The sequence below is a fragment of the Phoenix dactylifera genome, chromosome 3, assembly GCF_051530095.1.
Source record: "Phoenix dactylifera cultivar Ajwa chromosome 3, Ajwa_hap1_PhDact_Kaust_v1.1, whole genome shotgun sequence".
Lineage (NCBI taxonomy): Eukaryota > Viridiplantae > Streptophyta > Magnoliopsida > Arecales > Arecaceae > Phoenix > Phoenix dactylifera.
In genome coordinates, this window is record NC_143192.1 from 24,072,465 (window position 1) to 24,093,227 (window position 20,763).

At 37.8% G+C, this 20,763-nt stretch overlaps 1 protein-coding gene and 1 non-coding gene across 3 annotated transcripts in view; one reads left to right on the forward strand and one right to left on the reverse strand.

The window, feature by feature from the left end:
* The first annotated feature begins 2,634 nt into the window (after positions 1-2,634).
* Positions 2,635-2,716, forward strand: TRNAS-AGA (transfer RNA serine (anticodon AGA)). Its single transcript has one exon. It is a non-coding gene; the product is annotated as a tRNA-Ser (tRNA).
* Positions 2,717-3,005: 289 nt separating this feature from the next.
* Positions 3,006-20,763, reverse strand: part of LOC103724242 (uncharacterized) — a 46,992-nt gene continuing 29,234 nt past the window's right edge. For both annotated transcript variants that reach the window (XM_088717913.2, XM_017846917.5), the window contains exons 10-13: positions 17,481-18,645; positions 17,029-17,379; positions 16,688-16,925; positions 3,006-5,394 (exon numbers count right to left, since the gene is read on the reverse strand). In XM_088717913.2, the coding sequence (XP_088574039.1) occupies positions 3,131-5,394; positions 16,688-16,925; positions 17,029-17,379; positions 17,481-18,645 (4,018 nt within the window). In that variant the 3' untranslated portion in view covers positions 3,006-3,130. The remainder of the gene's footprint in view (positions 5,395-16,687; positions 16,926-17,028; positions 17,380-17,480; positions 18,646-20,763) is intronic.

Below are 20,763 nucleotides of genomic sequence, written 5' to 3' on the forward strand. Positions count from 1 at the left end.
GACGGAGGGTTTCGAGGTTTCCAAGGTAACTGGATTTTTCACTGGATTCCTCGGGGGGAGGTGTTGGGGTATCTACACCACTTGGCTCGATGGCCAAACCAATGAGAGAGGAAGCACTTTATAGGATTCCGGCAGCTAACCATGATGTGCCCTGTGCCGCCACCCCGGAAACAAACCCCTACTTTAAAAGGTTTCCAAGGGGTGCATGGGAATGAAGCAACGGAATGGTTGGGTCTGACCTCTTGTCCCTGGGAGCTGCATGGCTAAAGTTAACAGGAGGTATGGGGGGAGGCATGGTGGTTGGTCAATTGGGAAGTTAAGGGTTTGGCATAAGTCTCTTGTCTATAGGTGGGACTATTAGATTTCCATTTCCATCCCCTCAAACTTTTGCAGCCGGACACCACCACCACCACCCAGAAGGAAAGGGGTTTCCAGGCTGATGGGTGAAGTTTCGTTGTGCCAAGGACGACATCAGTGTCCAATGACCTTGATCCATTCTACCCCATTCTTTATATCCTCATATTTGTCGTATTTCATTCTAATTAGTCGCACATCACAAACAATATTAGAAATAATGGCTTTGAAATGCCTTGAAAATTTTACTAACTTCTTCTGTAGTCAGAAGTGTCTTTGCATTGTCATGGAAGGACAGGTTACATAGAGGTGAAGTGTAATGCTGTGATAACTACCAATAAGCTGCAATACAACTCAGTGCTTGCTATAATAGAACAGAATGTTTTAATTATAACCAAGCTTAATATGTTTGATATCCATAACTTGCTTGAAAAACTTGCAGTTAGCAATGATTCAAAAGGTAAATTTTGTAGTGTCTATTGTTAAGTCTTGTCTTCTGATAAGCTTAATTACATTTATTGGAATAAATGAGGAGTTTGAAACTTGTTTGCACATGCCCTATATATGTGGTAATATTCTTTTAAATCAGCGACAACTGTGGTCTTTTGGCTGGAATGCAAGCAGATGAGTTATTTAGATGGCCAATTCATAACTTAGATCTCAGGATCCTGTGCCATTTCGACTACTGACCCATTATAGGAACAACCAGAAAACAGCCTCCCTTGCTCAGGGGAGATGGAAACCTTTAGACATATTCCACTATGAACACTTCTACTCTGTTTTTTGATTTTAGAGTTTGTTTGATTTGCTAGAAGAATTTTTCTTGCTAAAATATTTTTTCTAAAAAACTGATATTCGAATATATAATATCTGAAAAAAATAATTTTTATATGTTTGGTTGACTATAAAAAAGCAGCATATTTTAGAATAGCTTATGTTTGGTTGAACATTTACTATCCTAAAAAAATTATGTAAAATACCTATTATGCCTTTAAAAAAAGAAAAAACCTTATCCTATTCTATCTATATGCTTAAGGACACTTTTGAAAGAAAAAAAAATTACATCAATTTTCAGCAATATTTCTCTATTTTTTTATTGATCACACTTTTCCTTCTCTTTCTATGAAGATCGACCTCGTTAAAGGTCTACGTCACTAGTCCAACCAAGTTTATATTAACATAAAAAATCATAGATTATTTAAAATAAAATATAATATAAAAAATATTAATATTTTTTGTATCAAATATCATTATTACTCTAATTACAGCATAAATAAAACTAAGCATGAATTATCAAATCATAGAGAGCTTGTAAGAAAATTATATACAAAATGAGTGTGTAGAAGTTATTAATGTTTTAAAATATTTTCACAATAATATTTCAAAAATATCATAAGAACAAAATAAGATATATTTATTTTTCATTTTTTATCAAAGGGAAAAGAATTTTTATAAAAGATAATGATTAAAATATGAAATACCAAAATATAATGCAAATGATGTTCAATGATATTTGAATAATAAATTACTCATAGAAACCAAGAATCCATGTTATAACCTGGTGGTTGAAGTCTTGCCATTAATTTGGAAAAGGAAAAGAAAAAGGAATACATGTTCCAAATGAAAAGAAATTCTAGCTAATTTGAAAATTTTCTATATCATTTCATCTCTCATAGCCAAACAGATAGAAAGCTCGAGTTTTCAAAAGCTTTAGGGCCTATTTATAATTGCTTTATTTTTTCCGAGAGGCTCTGCTCAGTATTGTTGTCTTCACATTTCAATTTCTCCATAAGTTAGTGGAATATAACCCTACAAAATGCTTTACTCTATGGAATGTTTAAAACAACAAGAAAAATAACTTTCTTCTGATTATTCAAGTGGCTTTATTCCTCTATATTTTCAAAATGGTTATCACTTATTTACTTATTCAGGCAAGACCTAAGCAAAAATGCTTAAACAAGGGCTCGAGAGTTTGCTTATCCAAGCCATTTTCTATATGTTATTCCATGTCTCCAATAAGGCAGGGACTTCTTCCTCCCTTATCATCATCGTTTTCATTGTTATGTTACATAGTTTACACAACCATTGGTCTAATGGCCGACATGAAGATGCAAAAAGATCCAACCTAGCGATCAGCTGCACATAAAAAAACTAAACATAAACAAATTGGGGCACACATAGAGACTTGGTTTTGAAATTTTATGATAGAGTTGTATGAATTGCTCCAATGAATAAAGAATATGCCAGATGAAAATATTTGAACAAGCTAAGTTAAACTAAGTGGACGTGCCGGAGTGGTTATCGGGCATGACTAGAAATCATGTGGGCTCTGCCCGCGCAGGTTCGAATCCTGCCGTCCACGTTTTCCCTTTTTTTTTTAAATCATTTATGTCAGCAAAAATTCGTGGTTTTTGAAAAAAAGAAACATTCTACAGATGCAAAAGAACCTGTTTTAATTTTGCAATGATAACAAACTGCAAACTGAAGTGACAATTTAAACAGTTTCCACTTCACCATGAAGAATGCGTCTAAAATCATTTATAGAATTTAAATAGCTGTTAAACCCTGTTTCTTTTCACATTTTTAAATTTTTTTGGATAAGATAATTTTTTCGGCATACATTCGTCTCTTAAAAAAAAACATTTCAGAGATAAGTTCAAGCACTTGTTTAAATATTTAATGACAATAATAAACTGCAAAGCTGAAGTAAAATTTAAACAATTTCAGATCACCTTGAAACATGAGTTTGTGAACAATTACAAAATGTTGGTAGTTGTTAAACCTCGTTTATTCCTAATAGCAATGCCTGAGCATACGCCTTACCTCGCTTAAGGTCGCTATGTTTCAGGTGTAAAGGCCTCAAATGATCAAAAGATTCACTGTAGCCATCCATGCGAACCACCACTACTTGGTCGCCCATGGATTGCATTGATCTCGAAAGCACTGAACCGAAGAGCTTCAAAGACGTTACCCGGCCTTTCCTTGAATTCCAAAACTTAATCAGAAATTGGTGTGGCAAAATTGATAGAATGCCAGCAACCCTCTTCAACAGCTTTCTTACTTTCAAGAAGTGCTTGGCTGAGTTCAGACAGATAAGGCCCACCAATATAACCATCTTCAGCACCAATGCTTGAGTACTCAACCTTTTCATTGCAGCCCAACGAAGATTACTCAGAGAGAAAAGCTCACCGGAGGTGTCCAATATGAAGTCATAGAAAGGAGTGGTATTTCTGTACACATCCTCCAGAGAATGAATGCTAGATACTGAAAGTGCATGGAAGTAATCTCTAGATTCTGTGGCATTAAGAAATGCAGACAAGCTAGATCTTGATGTGATAAACCATCCTCTTCCCATTTGACATGATGATGCATAAAAGAGAATGCTCTCAAGAAGCAGCAGCTGACTTTGAAGATCCAAAATGGATGAAGGGAGGAAGGTTTTTGCTAAAGGAGTGGTGCGCTGGCACCCTTCAGTTCTAGAATAACTTAGCTCTCGAAGAAAATGTTGCCACGGAAACTCTCGGCCGATCATGCCACGAATAGTCCGGTGCAATGTGTAACTAAGTTTCCGTGACAGAAGAAAAACCACCACTCTTCCAATTTTTGCTGCTCCAAACTGATCCAACACACCCAAGTTTCTGTGAAGAACTGCAGTAATTAACGAGGTGTTTGTACCTTGTGTAGACGATTCAATCTGCTCCAAAATCCTTGAGAAGTCTAGAGGGAAAAAAGTGCGGCATAGAAATGCATCAAAATTGGTCAAACTTTCGTAGAACCTTTTAGATTCACATTCTAATCCTGGAAAGCCATGTTCCTTGAGACAATTCAGTACCATGTAGTAGTAGTGTGCAATAAGGCCTCGCTGGACCATACTAGAATGTCGAAAAAGGTGGCTATGAAGCTCTTGCAATTTTTTCAGCAATGATGCTCCAACAGAAATTACTTCAGATGCCCAATATTTCTCAGCGAGGCAATTGAACACCAAGTCACTCATATATGCAACATTGTCTAAAACACGGAGATGCTTTTCATCTGTCCACCGAATCCATGATGCTCGGGCATTAGAAGAAATATAAATTCCTTCAATATCTGATTTGAGGACACCAAAGAACTTCAGACAGAATTTTTCATATTTAGTATATTTGCTCACTTCTGGAGTTCCAATGGAGTGGAAGTAAGACAGAACACCTTTTACCCTTTTAACCCATGAATTCCAAGAGAACATGAGACTTTGAATGGAAACATAACTAAACATGTCTTGCACACTGCAACCTCTGTATCTCCAAAGGGCAACATCAGATTCCTGATAATACTCAGAGGCACTCGTCTGAAGACAAATGTCTAGATATTTCCGAGCAGCAAAAGTTTCTACGCATATATTCCGGGAAGTCTTAGCATTGTTAATATGCCTAGCAAAGGAGGTAAGGCTAGCACTTTGGTCTGACAGAAAATCAGCTTCAGCCGAAATATAGGCCTTGAAATCATTTGACACTGACATGTATAGAGATCTGGCTTTTTCTAAAACCTGCTGTAGTTCATTGAAGCACTTTAAAGGCCAACCTTTATTTCCTTCCGTCCAAAGCATCTTCCCTGTAGCATAAAAGAGCACCAAATCGGCAGATTTTTCATAATGTTTAGCTATACGCAGCATATCAGCTTCAAGCATAATGTCTCCTTTCAAATTTGCAACAACTGAAGCTTCCTCATAATAATCAGACTTCAATAGTAAACCCAATGCATCTGTTGGAAAAGCCCTGACAAACTTCTCCAGGGAATCAATGTCCTGTAACTTATGATAATCTGAGATAGTGCCCTTCATATAATCAATCCAATCATCTCCGGGCACCATAACCGGCCATTCACGAAGAAATTGAAATCCCAAGTCAAACTGCAGTGCTTGACGACAAGCTGACAAGCATTTTGACAGATGTTGTCCTTGAGCATAGACTTTGGCTGCTTCAGACCAAGAACCAGCCAATGCAAAACAGTCACCAGCATCTTCAAACCTCGGTTCATGACATTTGTGTAAATAAATCATTCCTGTATAAGTAACACAGATGAAAGACTCAAGTTACATGAAGAAAAAGGTCTGGAAATAAACACATATGATAAAACATAGAGATATGTAAAGCAATTATAAATAAATTCAAATACTATTTTCATTCTCATAGACTCGCCATCATGTAACAAATCATATCTTAGAACTCGATTCTACACAAGTTGATACTTTCTCTTTGAACTTCTCATATATACTGTGTTTTATCTGTATTGCCCATGGTCTCTAAGTGAAACTAGCATGGGTAATTTTCTCATATTGAAAACCAAAAACTAAAGATAGGGAAGAAAAAGGAACAAAGACATGAATGGAAAGAATAAATATTCAATTAACCAGAAGGAAAAAATGATGAAACTGCCATATATAAATTTTTCTGCAAATACTCGTTTAATCAACACGAGCATATGCAAATCAGAAATATTTCAATGAATGCCATCAGAGCCATGTGTATCCATAATAACAAAGGAACTATGATTTTCAGAATAAGTGTTGATTCACAATGAAGAAACCGAACTGTTAAGAAAACCAGCTAGTTTCTTCAACCATCTTTGTCCTGTTTAAGTGATGGAAATCTAGACAAAACATATTTAGCAAAAAGAGACCACATATCTTAGATGACATGAAAAAACTACAGAATGGAATTCTCATAAATAATCAAATTCTAAAAGCATAGCTATGCATAAACATGCATCATAGTGCTTTCTAAGGTCCCTGAGAACTAGTCTCATAATGTCCCTGTGAACTAGAAATTCGTTGGATATTGGATGCAGCTTTTCAAAAAATGGAAACCTGCGAAACATAATTACAAGTACACATATTTCCAGCACATCATTTGAATTTCTCTGTCACTTTTGCGTTGAATGCTCTTATTTTTCAAATTCATATGTTTTATTGAAATAGTTACTTTTAGACTTGTCCAAGTTTACCTAGCATCAAACTGATCAACCTATTTTTAATTCTCAAATTCGTTCTTCTAGCTGTTAAGAACAGTGTATTGTGTTTCACTTTTCCCTTTTCTCTCATTTATTTCATATACACATCAACATCAATATGGCTCTCAAGTATCACCTGATAGGGTCCTGTTCATTCAAATTTTATACGTATTACAATAGCCCTATAGTCAATCCATGTTAAAGTGTTTGGTTCTTGTAATTGAAGCCATATTAAATAGTCTAATTAACATAGTCATAGATTTTCAAGTAAGATCTTAGCTACTCTACTTAAAATAGATGTTACCACCTCAACATTACTGTAATAGTACTAAAACATGATAATCAAAATGGCACGATGGCTCAATTCATTGAAATATCCATAGATTCTATTAATCTGATTACTACAAACTGTTGATAATTCGGTTAGATTATTGTTAAACTTTGGGGTACTTGATTACTAGTCTCAGTACCAAGGACGACGGAACTATCCTGAACCGCCTAGGTCAGGGTGTATCGAGCCGTAACAGTGACGGATCAGGATGGTTCTAGCAACCAAAACAAAAAACCAGCGATGGGGTGAGAGAAGGGGAAGGAAAGAGAGGACAAGAGAGAGAGAGGAGGGGAGGGAGAGAGAGGGAGAGGAAGCAAGAGAGAGGGAGATTGGCAGATGGCCGACAGAGGGCTATGGAGGGCCAGAGAGCCGCGTGAAAGGGCGAAGGAGGGGCTCCGCCTCCAGTTCCCCTATGGCTTTTGAAATTACAAAGGGGCCCCCTCCATGACCCCTATTTCGAAATCAATGGGGGAACCAATTGCCCTATTGCTTTCGAAATGGGCCAACGGAGGGCTATGGAGGGCCAGAGAGACGGTGGCAGATGGCCGACGGAGGGTTGCGGAGGGCCGTAAGAAGGGGCGGAGAAGGGGCTTCACCTCCAGTTGCCCTATTGCTTTCGAAATAGGGGTCCTAGAGAGGGTTCATTTTTATTTTCGAAGATTTGAAGCCAAGTCGGCAAAGGTTTGCCGACTTCGCTTCAAATCTTCGAAAATAAAAATGGGCCCTCTCCGGAACCCCTATTTCAAAAGCAATAAGAGATCCAGAGGCGAAAAAGGAAGAGAGGGGAGGGTGGCAAATGGCCGACGGAGCGCTGCGGAGGACTGGAGATCTGCGCGAAGGGGCGGAGGAGAGGCTTCGCCTCTGGTTCCCCTATTGCTTTCGAAATAGGGTTCCCGGAGGGTGTCCCTTGCCGACTTCACTTCAAATCTTCGAAAATAAAAAGGGGCCCCCTCTGGGACCCCTAATTCGAAAGCAATAGGAGAACCGGAGGTGGAGCCCCTCCTCCGCCCCTTCGCGCAGCTCTCTGGCCCTCCGCCAGCTTTCTTCCTCTCTCTCCCTCCCTTTATCCCTCGCCCTCTCCTCCCACCCCCCTCTCTCTCTTTCCTCCTCTCCCATTCTCCCTCCCCTGCCCTCCCCTGGCTCTACTGTGTTAGTACGGGCTCGACACAGAATGGCATGGTACTGCACCGAGCTACGCCGCCGAGCTACTGGCACAAGTTCCAATACCGGCACATCGATCCTTGCTCAGCACTTCACTATAGTTGTCATACATACAAAAGAATATTTACTATATAATGTGAAAGGCTTTGAAGCTTTGAATAGGCCATGGACTACTGCACATTTACCACTATCTTAGAAGTCCAAACATGGATTTCAAGGGATTGTTCAAACCATGGTGACCCAACAAGTTGGATGGTCAAGCTCATGTTCGACCAATTTATGATAGGGTTACTCTCAACTAACTCAAATTCAATTAAATAATAATAAAGGACCTCACTGAAAACCTTTTACTTCGAGTGGGATTAGGTAGGTTAGCAGGTATGGGTTGAAATTGCTACCCTTAGTTTGTAGCAAATTATACCATGAACCGATAAAGAATGTAGTGATGGACTATCGGTTACACTTATTTAGCTAAAATGAAGGACAGGCTGAGCCTTACTTGATAAGGAGAACAGATTATTAAATGGCAAGAAGATGAAGACTAACCGAAGCCAATAATAGGAACCCTAGAATGCTCACTTCCAAAGGAGTTTAAGTACAAAGGCGAAGAGCTCACTACACTAACCACACATAGATGAACAAAATACTTGTTCATTATGGATACAGTCTAGCTAACTTTAAGGATGATGATTAAGCCCTTAAGATGCTGTTACCAATGTTCAGTGAACTGCCTATCCCGGCCCAGGGCATACTGAAACAAACCAGGATGGTTCATAGATTCAGTTTGGAATGGGATAAGATCTTATCAAAACTAGTCCGAAGCTAGCAAAACTGCATGGATCCATCCAGTTTTGAATGATACTGACTTGATTCACCTGGGTCAAACTGATCACGGCTTTTAAAAGACTTTGTCCCATCCCCACTGGTTTGATCCTAGACCCATTCTCCCTTTCTGCCATGCCAGATATCTCGCTAACAGCCAATTCACCTCCAAGCCCTCCACTACTCCACTGGCTTCGGCTCCCACTTTGCTGACGATCTTCCCCTAGACCCTCAACACCATCCTATGGCTCAAATCTGCTCAAATCTGACACCCTCGATGGCCACAGGATCCACCACATCAACCAACACCATTACCTCCAACAGCCACAGTTAGAATGCTTCTCCCTTCCTCCCCCTCTCTAGATCTATGGGGAAAATCCTAGATTAGGTGAACCTGGCACTTGACTGATATTAGCATAAGTACCATGTGCTGGTACTGTATGGTACCATACCATATCAACATGAAAACTGACTGGTAGGGTCACAGTTTTGATTTAGCCAACTTTGGCTATTACTATCCACTAGACATTACTCATTTAGATATTTCACTTCAATAAAATGTAGGAGAATCTCGATTTTATCATTCAGATAACAATGATATTAAAAATTTAATTCTCAAATTGCCCTCAAGAAGAACTATATCCACATACTGACATTTGATTGATGGGCAGAGTTAGCAAATGTATAAGGTTTTCAGCCATAAACCACTTCCATGATGTTCTCTCTTCAACTACTTTCCCGCTACTCCATTACACACTTCCATGATATTCTCTCTTAGATTCAGCAGGTTTTAATAACAAAACACTTGATCTGTTTCCTTGTGTAGTAAGTTTTCCTTGATAAACGAAAGAAAAATATTCTGATTTTTGGAAGTCGCTGCACTATCTTAGGTTCTCCAATTTTATATCGTGCTAAAAATATTCTTAGCATCTTGAGACTAGAATTAATGGATCATCGATTTTTGATCTTGGATCTGGAATATTTTGGTGTAGACATCTTTCCTCCTAAATCTGAAGATTGTACTTCCCCAATTAATATCAACCCTCTATTTGATTGAAAGAAATTGAGGTTATCTATCGACCTTGATGAATATTCTTCTAGGGTTGGCTAGGAGTTTTTTAGGATCTAATATTCAGATAGATCGATTAATCAAGAGTAGTTGATATTTTGACAAAGAAATATGATGTTCTTATTCAGAATTAAGACGTTTTTCGTTTATAAGAGAGAAGTTTGATTTACATCATCTACAAAAAGAATCAAGTTTAGAGGTATTGAACCTTATTCTTCTGATAAGATCTAATGATGAAATTGTATTGGTAAGTAGAATTATTGAAAACTTAAGGACGAGATTAGAATTATGTATCTCTAACATTTTGAAAGCACAAGAAAAGAAAATTTCGAGGATGAAATTTTTAAACGAGGGGCGAATGTGAGACCCAGCCTCATTAGGTCGGCATGTTGGCCCGACCCAGCATCCGAATGCAAACCGAAGGCCCGTCCGACCCAGAACTAGGGCAGAGCCCTAGTTGAGCACAACGAAGGAGGACGAGTTCTCCTCCTCCTTGAACTCTGCCGGAGACTAGGAAACCCTAGTCTCCGCTCTATATAAGCTTTCCCCTAGCTCCAATCAGAGAGTAGTCACCAGATTTCTTTGATTTTTTCCCTCGATCACCGATCGCCATCGTGCCGCCGCCGCTGCCATTCGCCGCCAAGAAGCGAGGAAATAATCCAAAAATCTTTGGATAACTCTTCTTTTCATCCTCCGTGACCCTTGGAAGCCCGATTCCGACTGATGATCGCCGAAATTTGGCCGAGACGAGGCAAAGCCCATGTTTTTCTTGCTTTCGGAAAGCAAGTTTTTTTCTTCTGATTCCGGCTGGTTCCACCATCAATTCTTGCCTCCTAAGTCTTCCTCCAATCCCCCACAGTGGCAGGAGACCATGGCCGAAGCTCCGGCCATTAGGATGCTTGATTTGTATGGTTAAAGAGGGTCGAAACCCCTATTTTGAGTGGATTTAGTGCTGTCGACCGCCAGTCGCCACTGGCCGCTTGCTGGCCAACCGTGGGTCCCTGACCCCGGGCACCACCTGCAGCCACCATCTTCCTTCCTCTCCTTGGTTAGAGAGAGAGAAGATAGTTCTCTTCTCTCTCTTCCCATGCTCTCTTGTTTTTCTCTACCTAGACTTTCTCTCTACTCTAGAATAGTTGGATCCAGTGAAGAATCTTCATAGTGATTTTGAATTGACCCTGGTGAAGAGTCCTAATCCAGGATCGTCGGATAGCATATCAGCCCCCACCCTGGCCTCTGCCAAACACTAATAGATTTGATCGCCCTGATCTTTGTTGAACCATCTGTGCCCTAGTCCGAGCATGATTCGATGAATTTCACTTTGATCGGACCGACCGAGATGTCGGGCACTCCCAATTGGTCAATCCGGTGATGGTATTGGAATTAAGGTCCCATTCTTGGAATAATCATGATAACTTCTGATTGAAAATATAATTTTTAAATACCAAAATTTGAGAAAATTTTTTGGAATTAATTGGATCTGTTAGCTTGCATTCGCATGGTATTGTTTTATTTTTTTTGTAAATCTATTAGCAATCATTAAATTGTTATATTCATGACTCTAAGTGGTGTTATTCATGATGCACGAATTTGATGGATCGCATATTATTATGTAATATACTATTATGAAATATTATGACGATATATGATCTTATTATGGATATGATTGATTGATTTTGACACCTCATGATTTTAGAACTGAAATATGAAACATAAAACTATTTGAATTTTGACATGTTTATGTTAAGGATCCCGCCAATAGAGGCTAATACATTGGCGCATGAATTGTTCTGAAGGTTGTGTTCAAGATGATTAGTGACATACCGTCAGCAGACCAGCGGTCCTAAAGGACTTTGCTGCAAGATAATGCACAACTCACTACAATAAAAATAGTCGGTGTTATGATCCTGCCACAGGATAATGCGGTCATAGCTCAGGATCGATAAGATAAATTGAATATTTGAAAAAATTTGATCCGATTCCAATGAGCCATCTACCGAATCGTTGCAATTGATGTTTGATCCCGAGGAGAAGGAAGAGATCTTAGAAAAGTAGGTTTTTACGATCCGATAAAGAATCAAACTTATTTAAATGTTCCTTTTATTCTATATTTCCTTGAAAAGGTGCTCAACCTACGGGAACTATTTGTGATATTTTAAGGAAGGCAGAATTATTTCAAGAAAGAACTTCGATTCGAGTTAATTAAAGTAAAAAAACAAAAAATTGATAAAAAAAGGGGGGGGGGGTAACTAGTATCTATCTTTGTGTAATAATTTACACACAATTTGCCTTTTTCTTACTGTATTCATACTTAATTGACTTTTTTTCTTGTTTTGTTTGTTGCGGGAATCCACCAACAAACAAGGGGTTAATCTTGCTTATTGTACCTCTATTGATTGAATAAATCCGAGATTTTTTCTTTACTTTACCTCTTTCGTATTTTTTTATCCAAATTTCTTATTTATGTTTATGTTGTGCCAATCCAACACAAGTCCTTATTTGATTTACTTAAATTTGTTTTCTTAACATTGGATTCATATTGACAATGGTGCATCGAAGAAATATAATTCGATCGTAGATAAATAGATCCGTTTATCTCCACCCCATATTGGTTTTTTGCCGCCGCCGCTGCCATTCGCCGCCAAGAAGCGAGGAAATAATCCAAAAATCTTTGGATAACTCTTCTCTTCATCCTCCGTGACCCTTGGAAGCCCGATTCCGACTGATGATCGCCGAAATTTGGCCGAGACGAGGCAAAGCCCATGTTTTTCTTGCTTTCAGAAAGCAAGTTTTTTTCTTCTGATTCCGGCTGGTTCCACCATCGATTCTTGCCTCCTAAGTCTTCCTCCAATCCCCCCCAGTGGCAGGAGACCATGGCCGAAGCTCCGGCCATTAGGATGCTTGATTTGTATGGTTAAAGAGGGTCGAAACCCCTATTTTGAGTGGATTTAGTGCTGTCGACCGCTAGTCGCCACTGGCTGCTTGCTGGCCAACCGTGGGTCCCTGACCCCGGGCACCACCTGCAGCCACCGTCTTCCTTCCTCTCCTTGGTTAGAGAGAGAGAAGATAGTTCTCTTTTCTCTCTTCCCCATGCTCTCTTGTTTTTCTCTACCTAGACTTTCTCTCTACTCTAGAATAGTTGGATCCAGTGAAGAATCTTCATAGTGATTTTGAATTGACCATGGTGAAGAGTCCTAATCTAGGATTGTCGGACAGCATATCAGCCCCCACCCTGGCCTCTGCCAAACACTAATAGATTTGATCGCCCTGATCTTTGTTGAACCATCTGTGCCCTAGTCCGAGCATGATTCGATGAATTTCACTTTGATCGGACCGACCGAGATGTCGGGCACTCCCAATTGGTCAATCCGGTGATGGTATTGGAATTAAGGTCCCATTCTTGGAATAATCATGATAACTTCTGATTGAAAATATAATTTTTAAATAACAAAATTTGAGAAAATTTTTTGGAATTAATTGGATCTGTTAGTTAGCTTGCATTCGCATGGTATTGTTTTATTTTTTTTGTAAATCTATTAGCAATCATTAAATTGTTATATTCATGACTCTAAGTGGTGTTATTCATGATGCATGAATTTGATGGATCGCATATGATTATGTAATATACTATTATGAAATATTATGACGATATATGATCTTATTATGGATATGATTGATTGATTTTGACACCTCATGATTTTAGAACTGAAATATGAAACATAAAACTATTTGAATTTTGACATGTTTATATTAAGGATCCCGCCAATAGAGGCTAATACATTGGCACATGAATTGTTTTGAAGGTTGTGTTCAAGATGATTAGTGACATATCGTCAGCAGACCAGCGGTCCTAAAGGACTTTGCTGCAAGATAATGCACAGCTAACTTCAAAAAAAATAGTCGGTGTTATGATCCTGCCACAGGATGATGCGGTCATAGCTCAGGATCGATAAGATAAATTGAATATTTGAAAAAATTTGAATCTATGAACAAAATTTAATACTTTTAGAAAGATTTGATTCGTATATTAGTACTGTATATATGCTTATTTTTTGCAAATTATAATCTATTTGATTGCCTGATTTTGTTTAGTTAAAGTGATCATTGCTTACTGAGCTGTCTAGCTCATTATACGATTTCTTATTTTTTCACAGATTCAGAGAACTAGTCTGATCGAAGTTTTCAATATGAGAGAGTGACTAGCAGAACTTTAGCACAGATTATCTTAGAACAAAGTCTATTTAAATTGATGTACTACCCTAGAATATTGTTATGATTGTGAGACATTTAAATGTTGAGCTAGTTATTGAAATAAAGTTTGCACATTATTATTTAAATTGTTCCGCTGCATATTTATGAGATCATATTGAGATGCCCTGCATGCTTGTGGGGAGGGTTCCCTACGAGTACGCGGCAGTTGTCAACCCCCGGTTCGTGAACTCGGGTCGAGGTAGAAATAGGAGGTTTGTCCAATTGTACACTCAAGAGCAACTCTAAAACACTTATTTAATAAAAGTATCACCTTTCATTGATAAGTCCACCTTTTGAAGCACTTGTCATTGAAAAAACATGCAGATTTAAAAAAGAAAACATGGTGGTAAGATTGAAATTCAATATCTAGCCATAAACAATTTTGTTTTCCTTTTTAATTTTCTGCTGATCAATTACATGCACTATGCAGGCAAACCACTTCAAGGTTTATGTACTGGAAATCAATATCCATATTAGTACCTTACTTGTAAGGCAGATATGGTTAAGGTATGGTACCATACAAAAACAATATATGCCCTTTGTCATAGGACAAACAACTTGGAGGTGAAACACCATCTATCGATACTGTCCTAGCACATCCAACCCTAAGACCCTTAATGGTACAATTTAGTATAGCCAGTATGGACTGGTACCTAGTCAAATCCTTGAACCAGTATATTGAATATCATGTACATAATCATTTACAAATGACACCAATAAAAGACATCCTGTGAACAAATTGATAACTTTAGATATATATGGAAAAAGGCATGAAAGACCAACCATACCATAATACGATATTCACAAAAATAAGAAACTAATCAAGGTTATATTGTATAGCAAGGTTTTAAATCTGGGGATATCCTAGTTTCTCCATGGAATGGGATGCTCCACTATCCTACCTCATCTCCACACCAATCCCAGTCGAGCGTCTTGTAGGTACTTTCCGTCTCTCTTCCCTTTTTCTTTTCTTTCCTTTCTTTCCTTTCCTTTCTTTCCTTTCCTTTCTTTTTCTTTCTTTTCTTCTTTCTTTCTTTTTCTTCTTTCCTCCATTTTTCCTTACCATCCTTTCTTTCCTTTTTCTTCTTCTTTCTTTTTCTTATCCCTTCATCTTTCTCTTTTCTTCCTTCCTTCCTTTCATTCTTCTTCTTCTCCCTTCTTTTCTCTCTCCTCTTGAATATCTCTCCTTTCACCTTTCCTTTTCTTCATCTTTCCTTCATTTCTTTCTTTCCTTTTGTCCTCTTCTTTCCGCGCATAAATGAGTTTCAGAGTCCTAACCCCATCCCAGTCCCATTTTCTCATAGAAATGAGACAGGATGACTATGACGCCCTCCATCTCGTCGGGACTTACAACATTATTGTAAAGTACCATACCACAGTTTTTCAAACCTTAAACAAACCATGTGGAGATATGGGGTTGTATTGTGGTATGTACTATATGGAGACATTAACGACACTTAACATGGTACTTCAGACCGTGACATGGACAAAACTTTTCCAGCAAGATTAAACTTTGGAGCTCTTCCTTAGTTACTCGACTTTTCTGGCTAGGAGTGCATGGTGAAGTGGAATTCAGCATTTGGAAGGGTTACAGAGAGAGATGGATAATCGTAGTTCAAAAAAGCATAAATTCATATCAATTAAGAATTTAAAGTTTAATAGGAATTATTTTGATGACTTTTTTAGTTATAGTAATGGTCAAAAATAATATTCATAATTCTTGAAGCATGACTTGCCAATTCTCTTCAACTATCATGCATCAAAAAAACAAAAATAAGATGTTCATGATTCCAGGTGCTAATTATCTATGTTAGCATGGTAAAAAAATGAAAGCACATTTAGACTATTCGCCTCCTAGTAAGATCTATCTATCAAATAATAAATCATGTGTAAATTATACTTTAATAAAATGGTAGCTATTTCCGCTTCTCAATAATAATTCCTTCTCTTAGGCAGTTTCTTACATTGGCAAGGCAAGTCTTCTGGAATAGAATATTCTGAGTGTGCATTACAAAAAGGGTTCAGGTTGTATCTTTCGCGCAAAAGAATGATTGGCTGTTGGATCGCATCCCACACACATCTCAAAGCACTATGAACTCCATTCGTCCACGTACACAGATCTCAAAGTAGCCATTGCATGATCCAATGGTGGATTCTTGCAAAGGAAGGTGAATCCATCTTTCGCACGAAAGATACAACCCGTCCTTTCAAGGATGGTACAAGGAGGAAGTTGGTCTTTTCAAGTAGCAAAATACTGTGGGGCCTGAATAAGTAAGAACTGTTATTTTCTAAAATAGGATATAGCTAACATATAGTTGTATTTCCAAATTTAGGGAGGGATAAGGCCCTTGCAGGCTCCAAAACAGAAAAAAATGAAGAAAAAGAAGAAAACACAACTTAGCCACGATACTTGTAAAGTATGTCATGTGTCCTTGTAATGCTCTGCACATGCATTGCATCTGCTGGATACTAGCGTGAAAAATAACTGCAAAGCATCATTATACTCAATACAAAATGGCAAATATGTACAATAGACTTAACATGTGAACAGAATTGCAAAAAAAAAACAAGAAAGATAACGAACAAATTATGCAACCTAATTTTAGAAGAATACTAGAAGGACTTAACATAAAATCAGTCAGTTGCAGTTGTAGACCCCCCCCCCCCAAAAAAAAAAAAAGAAAATAAAAAAGTCAATAGCCAAACCTAACCTGCTTTTGTATATTCGCGTGACTCCATGATGGAAGATGCAGATAATTCCATCTTTCCAATGCTCTCATAAATGTCAGCAGCCTTTGATAGTGAATCTAATGCCAGCTGGAAATTCACATGAAGCTTAGAACGACCATCAGCTTGAAGTAATGCTGCCTTTGACCAGTTCTCCATATATACATCTCCAGATCGTTTGAAACACAGTATCGCCATCTCATAATTGCCATCATTAAAGAACTGAAAAAACATAATAGAAAGAATATTCAACAATTGCACCTCAGAGTTCAGGTGCGTAAAGATGAATTAAATTGAATACAAATGACACAAGTAAGGTGTAAACCTTCTCGCCACGGGCATCCCACTCTTCTATTTTACAATACACTTCCATTTTCCTGACAAATGATGAATCCAATCTCTCCACCTGCACAAGACCCAACATCTTCCAGTAGTTGAAAATTGGCCCCCCAAAGTCTTGTCTACTTTCATAGATCCACAATCTTCTTTTAGTACGTGTAACAGCAACATACAACTGTTTCAGTTCCGTGAACAGAATATGATGTTTATCTTGGTCAAAACATGGATACTTGGGCAAGCAAGGGTTTGCTAATTTTTGATCGTCCATGAACTCATAAACTACCCTCCATTGGCACTTCAAAGGTGACTCCTCAAAGAAATTAAATAGAAGAACATCCTGCAAACAAAATTATATAAAAAATAGGGAAACTAGGTTCTAGAAAAGCTAAGTAGCAGAAGTACATGCAAAATTTAAAAACTCAGTCTCTAATACTATACCTGAAATTCCAGCCCTTTGCAGTCCTTAATGGTCAAGACCAGAGCTTTGTTACCGATACGACAAACAAGCTTCTCTTTAGTATGTTTATCACGTACCAAAATTACTTGTTCAGCTCCAAATTGAAATGGGATATGGTCGATTGTTTCATTAGTGCCAAAGATAGTATCTAGCACATCAGTCTCATTTTCAGATTCTAGTAATACAGGAGCCTCTCCGTGTGTCATACTTTTTTCTGAAACAAGACGATCAACTAATAAAGGAAAGAAATGGTGCAACAGATCTAATATGCTTTCTGCTAATTTCAAAATACCGGCATGGGTCCGGAAATTAGTGCTCAACAGAAAAAGTTCAGGAACAGATCCCAACCCAAGGAGAAACTCTTTATAGAATAAGCATTTAATATCTTCAAATCTAAAATCATTAACCAGAGCCTGTGCAGTGTCTCCAGAAAGCATAAATCCACTCTGGAAATTCACACAAAGGTGTTTGAACAAGCAAATCTGCTTCATTGTAAAATCTTGAACTTCATCTACGTATAAATAATCCATCTTGCGGCCCTCATATCTATAAACAAATAATCGAAAATGAAGATCATTCACTAAATCAGAAATGTCATATTCCTCACATTTCTCTTTTTCCTTCTCATAACTCATAAATATTTTATATATCATTTTTCTCTTATCTTTGCTTACTGAAGAGCGCCGATTCTCAGATAGCGCAGTATACTCGTCCTCATCCATGTTTTTGTAAATTGAAGTCCTTCCGGTACCCATTCCTCCTTTTATACAGTAGATGATCTCAGAGAACACCAACGATGGTTCCAATTTCCTGGTAAGATTTTTGTCAAAACGAGGCCAATAAGAAGAAACAAAATGATCATAGTCAATTTCTTTAACCGTGATAAGTTGACACAGGACGTGAGACATCACAGTTCTTTTCCCACCAGTAATCGCCTTTACATCAGAAAATTTATCAAAGAATGAGTTCTTCATGCTTCCATCAAGAATGATCAAAAAATTGTGAAGTGAAATGACAAGAGGAAAATGGCTCTCTGAGATCTCCATGAAGCTATTAGGAATTTCTGAAAACCTACTTAAGTTTTCACTGACCCCATGTGCTTCAATGAACTTCAACCTTTTAGTAGCTTCCTCACCAGCAGCATACCTAGGACCAAAGTAATTTTAAAAAAATAAGAATCAGAATGACAATATCCTAGTGCAAAATGTACACTTGACCCATGAAATTAGAATGGTACGGTAAAATAACATACCAGCAGAACTGAAAATTTTAAACTTACAGACTAGAATAATTTGAAAAAAAGACTCAAAAGAACTGATAAAAACTCCTCAACTATTAGATCTATCAATAGATATTCCACTGGAACTTCTCGCAGGACAAAATTGTATGCATGTGTTTACCACCATAACAATGAATAGAAGTCAGCTTGTATAAATATACCCACATTAAAAGGTCACCGTAAGAACACACTTGATGAAATTACAGTACATGTCATCAAAGAATGATCTTAGAATGATCTTAACCATCTATTTTATGGTTCTATATAATTGTACTAGTTTTCCAATATTCCTTGAATTAGGATAAAAATAATTTAAGGGGCTAGGAAACAAATATATACAGGTCTCTAACTCTAATGTTATAAGGAAAAAGCCTTTCTGTTTTTGTGCAGCCATGAGTGGCCTCAGACATCATCTGTTTAACGAACGAGAGTATCTAATGTGCCAAGGGTCCAGCACATCTTTCCTGACAGAATCTTGAGAAACAAAGTCAACAGCACAAAATAACCTTACCATCACAAAACTCACCTTATAGAACTAATTGTACTTCATGCAAACTTTGCCTACAAGTACAGACACGAGGCTGCAGTTTGCAAATAGCAATGGCAAATGCAACGAACTCCACTAGCTGACAAAGACCAAAAGGCTAAAGATGTTGCCATCTCCTAACCATCTGAACATGTTACGTTAACTTTCTATTCTACGTGCCAATGAACTCTTCCATATTAACCCCATTTATTTTGTATGAAGAAATGAAATCCCAAGAGACATAAATAAAAGTTCATCATACTACAAACTTAAATTTAACATCAGGGTCACCTATGATTTATATGCATTTCAAAGAAATATCATAAGCAATCCATAGTATTAGAACTCTATAAGACTAAAAGCATGTGTCAATACTTAAAAATATATCGTTAGTATAAACTAGTTACTTGTTCCCTTGTATTCGTCTAATGTGAATGCCCACTTACTTCAGTTGCGTATGTGTAGAATAGTTATATGGTGTTAGTTTACATTCTAGTGCACATGAAACGACGTAATGCACATACTAAATAGCTATTACCACAAACATCTAGACAAAATTTTGACTCTTAAACTTCATTGATTGTGAATATATAATTACAAGTTTAAAGTCTTTAAAAGTAATTGACTGAAGCAGAATCCCTTATCATCCCTGTTCATATTTCTAGGAACTCCTGAATCCAAACACCCGCACCCAAACCACTGGGGTTAAAAAGAGTTGTTTACCTTTCATGCCAATTGCATGCCATGTGTTAGCACTATGCAATATGTCTCGTTCAAATCAGTGACTGGCACAGACATGATAAGTCATATTTTGGTCATTGGTTGATTCTACCTATTGATCTGACTAGTATTATGCCATGTCCCTAGCTTAAAGAGCCCCGAAAGTCAAGAAGTTAAATAAGGCTTGGCCAGCTTAAGTCCATAGAAATGTTTGTACATATGTATGTAAGCCATATGGTATGAATCTATGACCTGCCCTTCTTCTATCTGCTGCGGACTGTGAAGGAGCCAGGCTTTCAATCAAAGACGGGTCACAGTTTCATACTCCAAAACTTGGCTTCAGATAACTGGCCTAAACCGTGTTAAGACAACGAATGAGTCTGCTTTCCCGAATAGAAAATTGGCCTAATTCTAAGTTCAAGAGCAATTGTTCCTTTTACTAGGCAAAAGGAGTATTTTGATCATTTTCATACTCCACCAAGACCATGCATGTAAGGGATTTCTTGGAATGCATCAGGGGTACTTCACCATTGAACAAGGCCCCTTCACAAGAAGGCAATATGGTTTTTAGGACAATAACAACGAGCCTCAGTCCAAGGAGAGGAAACTTTATTATAATTGGTTTACGTTACTAATTTATCATAATTTGAATTTAACCATTCACTTTTCAGCAAATCAGCAAGCATTACCTTTATGAGGCATGTTTTCTCCGTCATGAGTGTCACCAGTAGCAATGGTA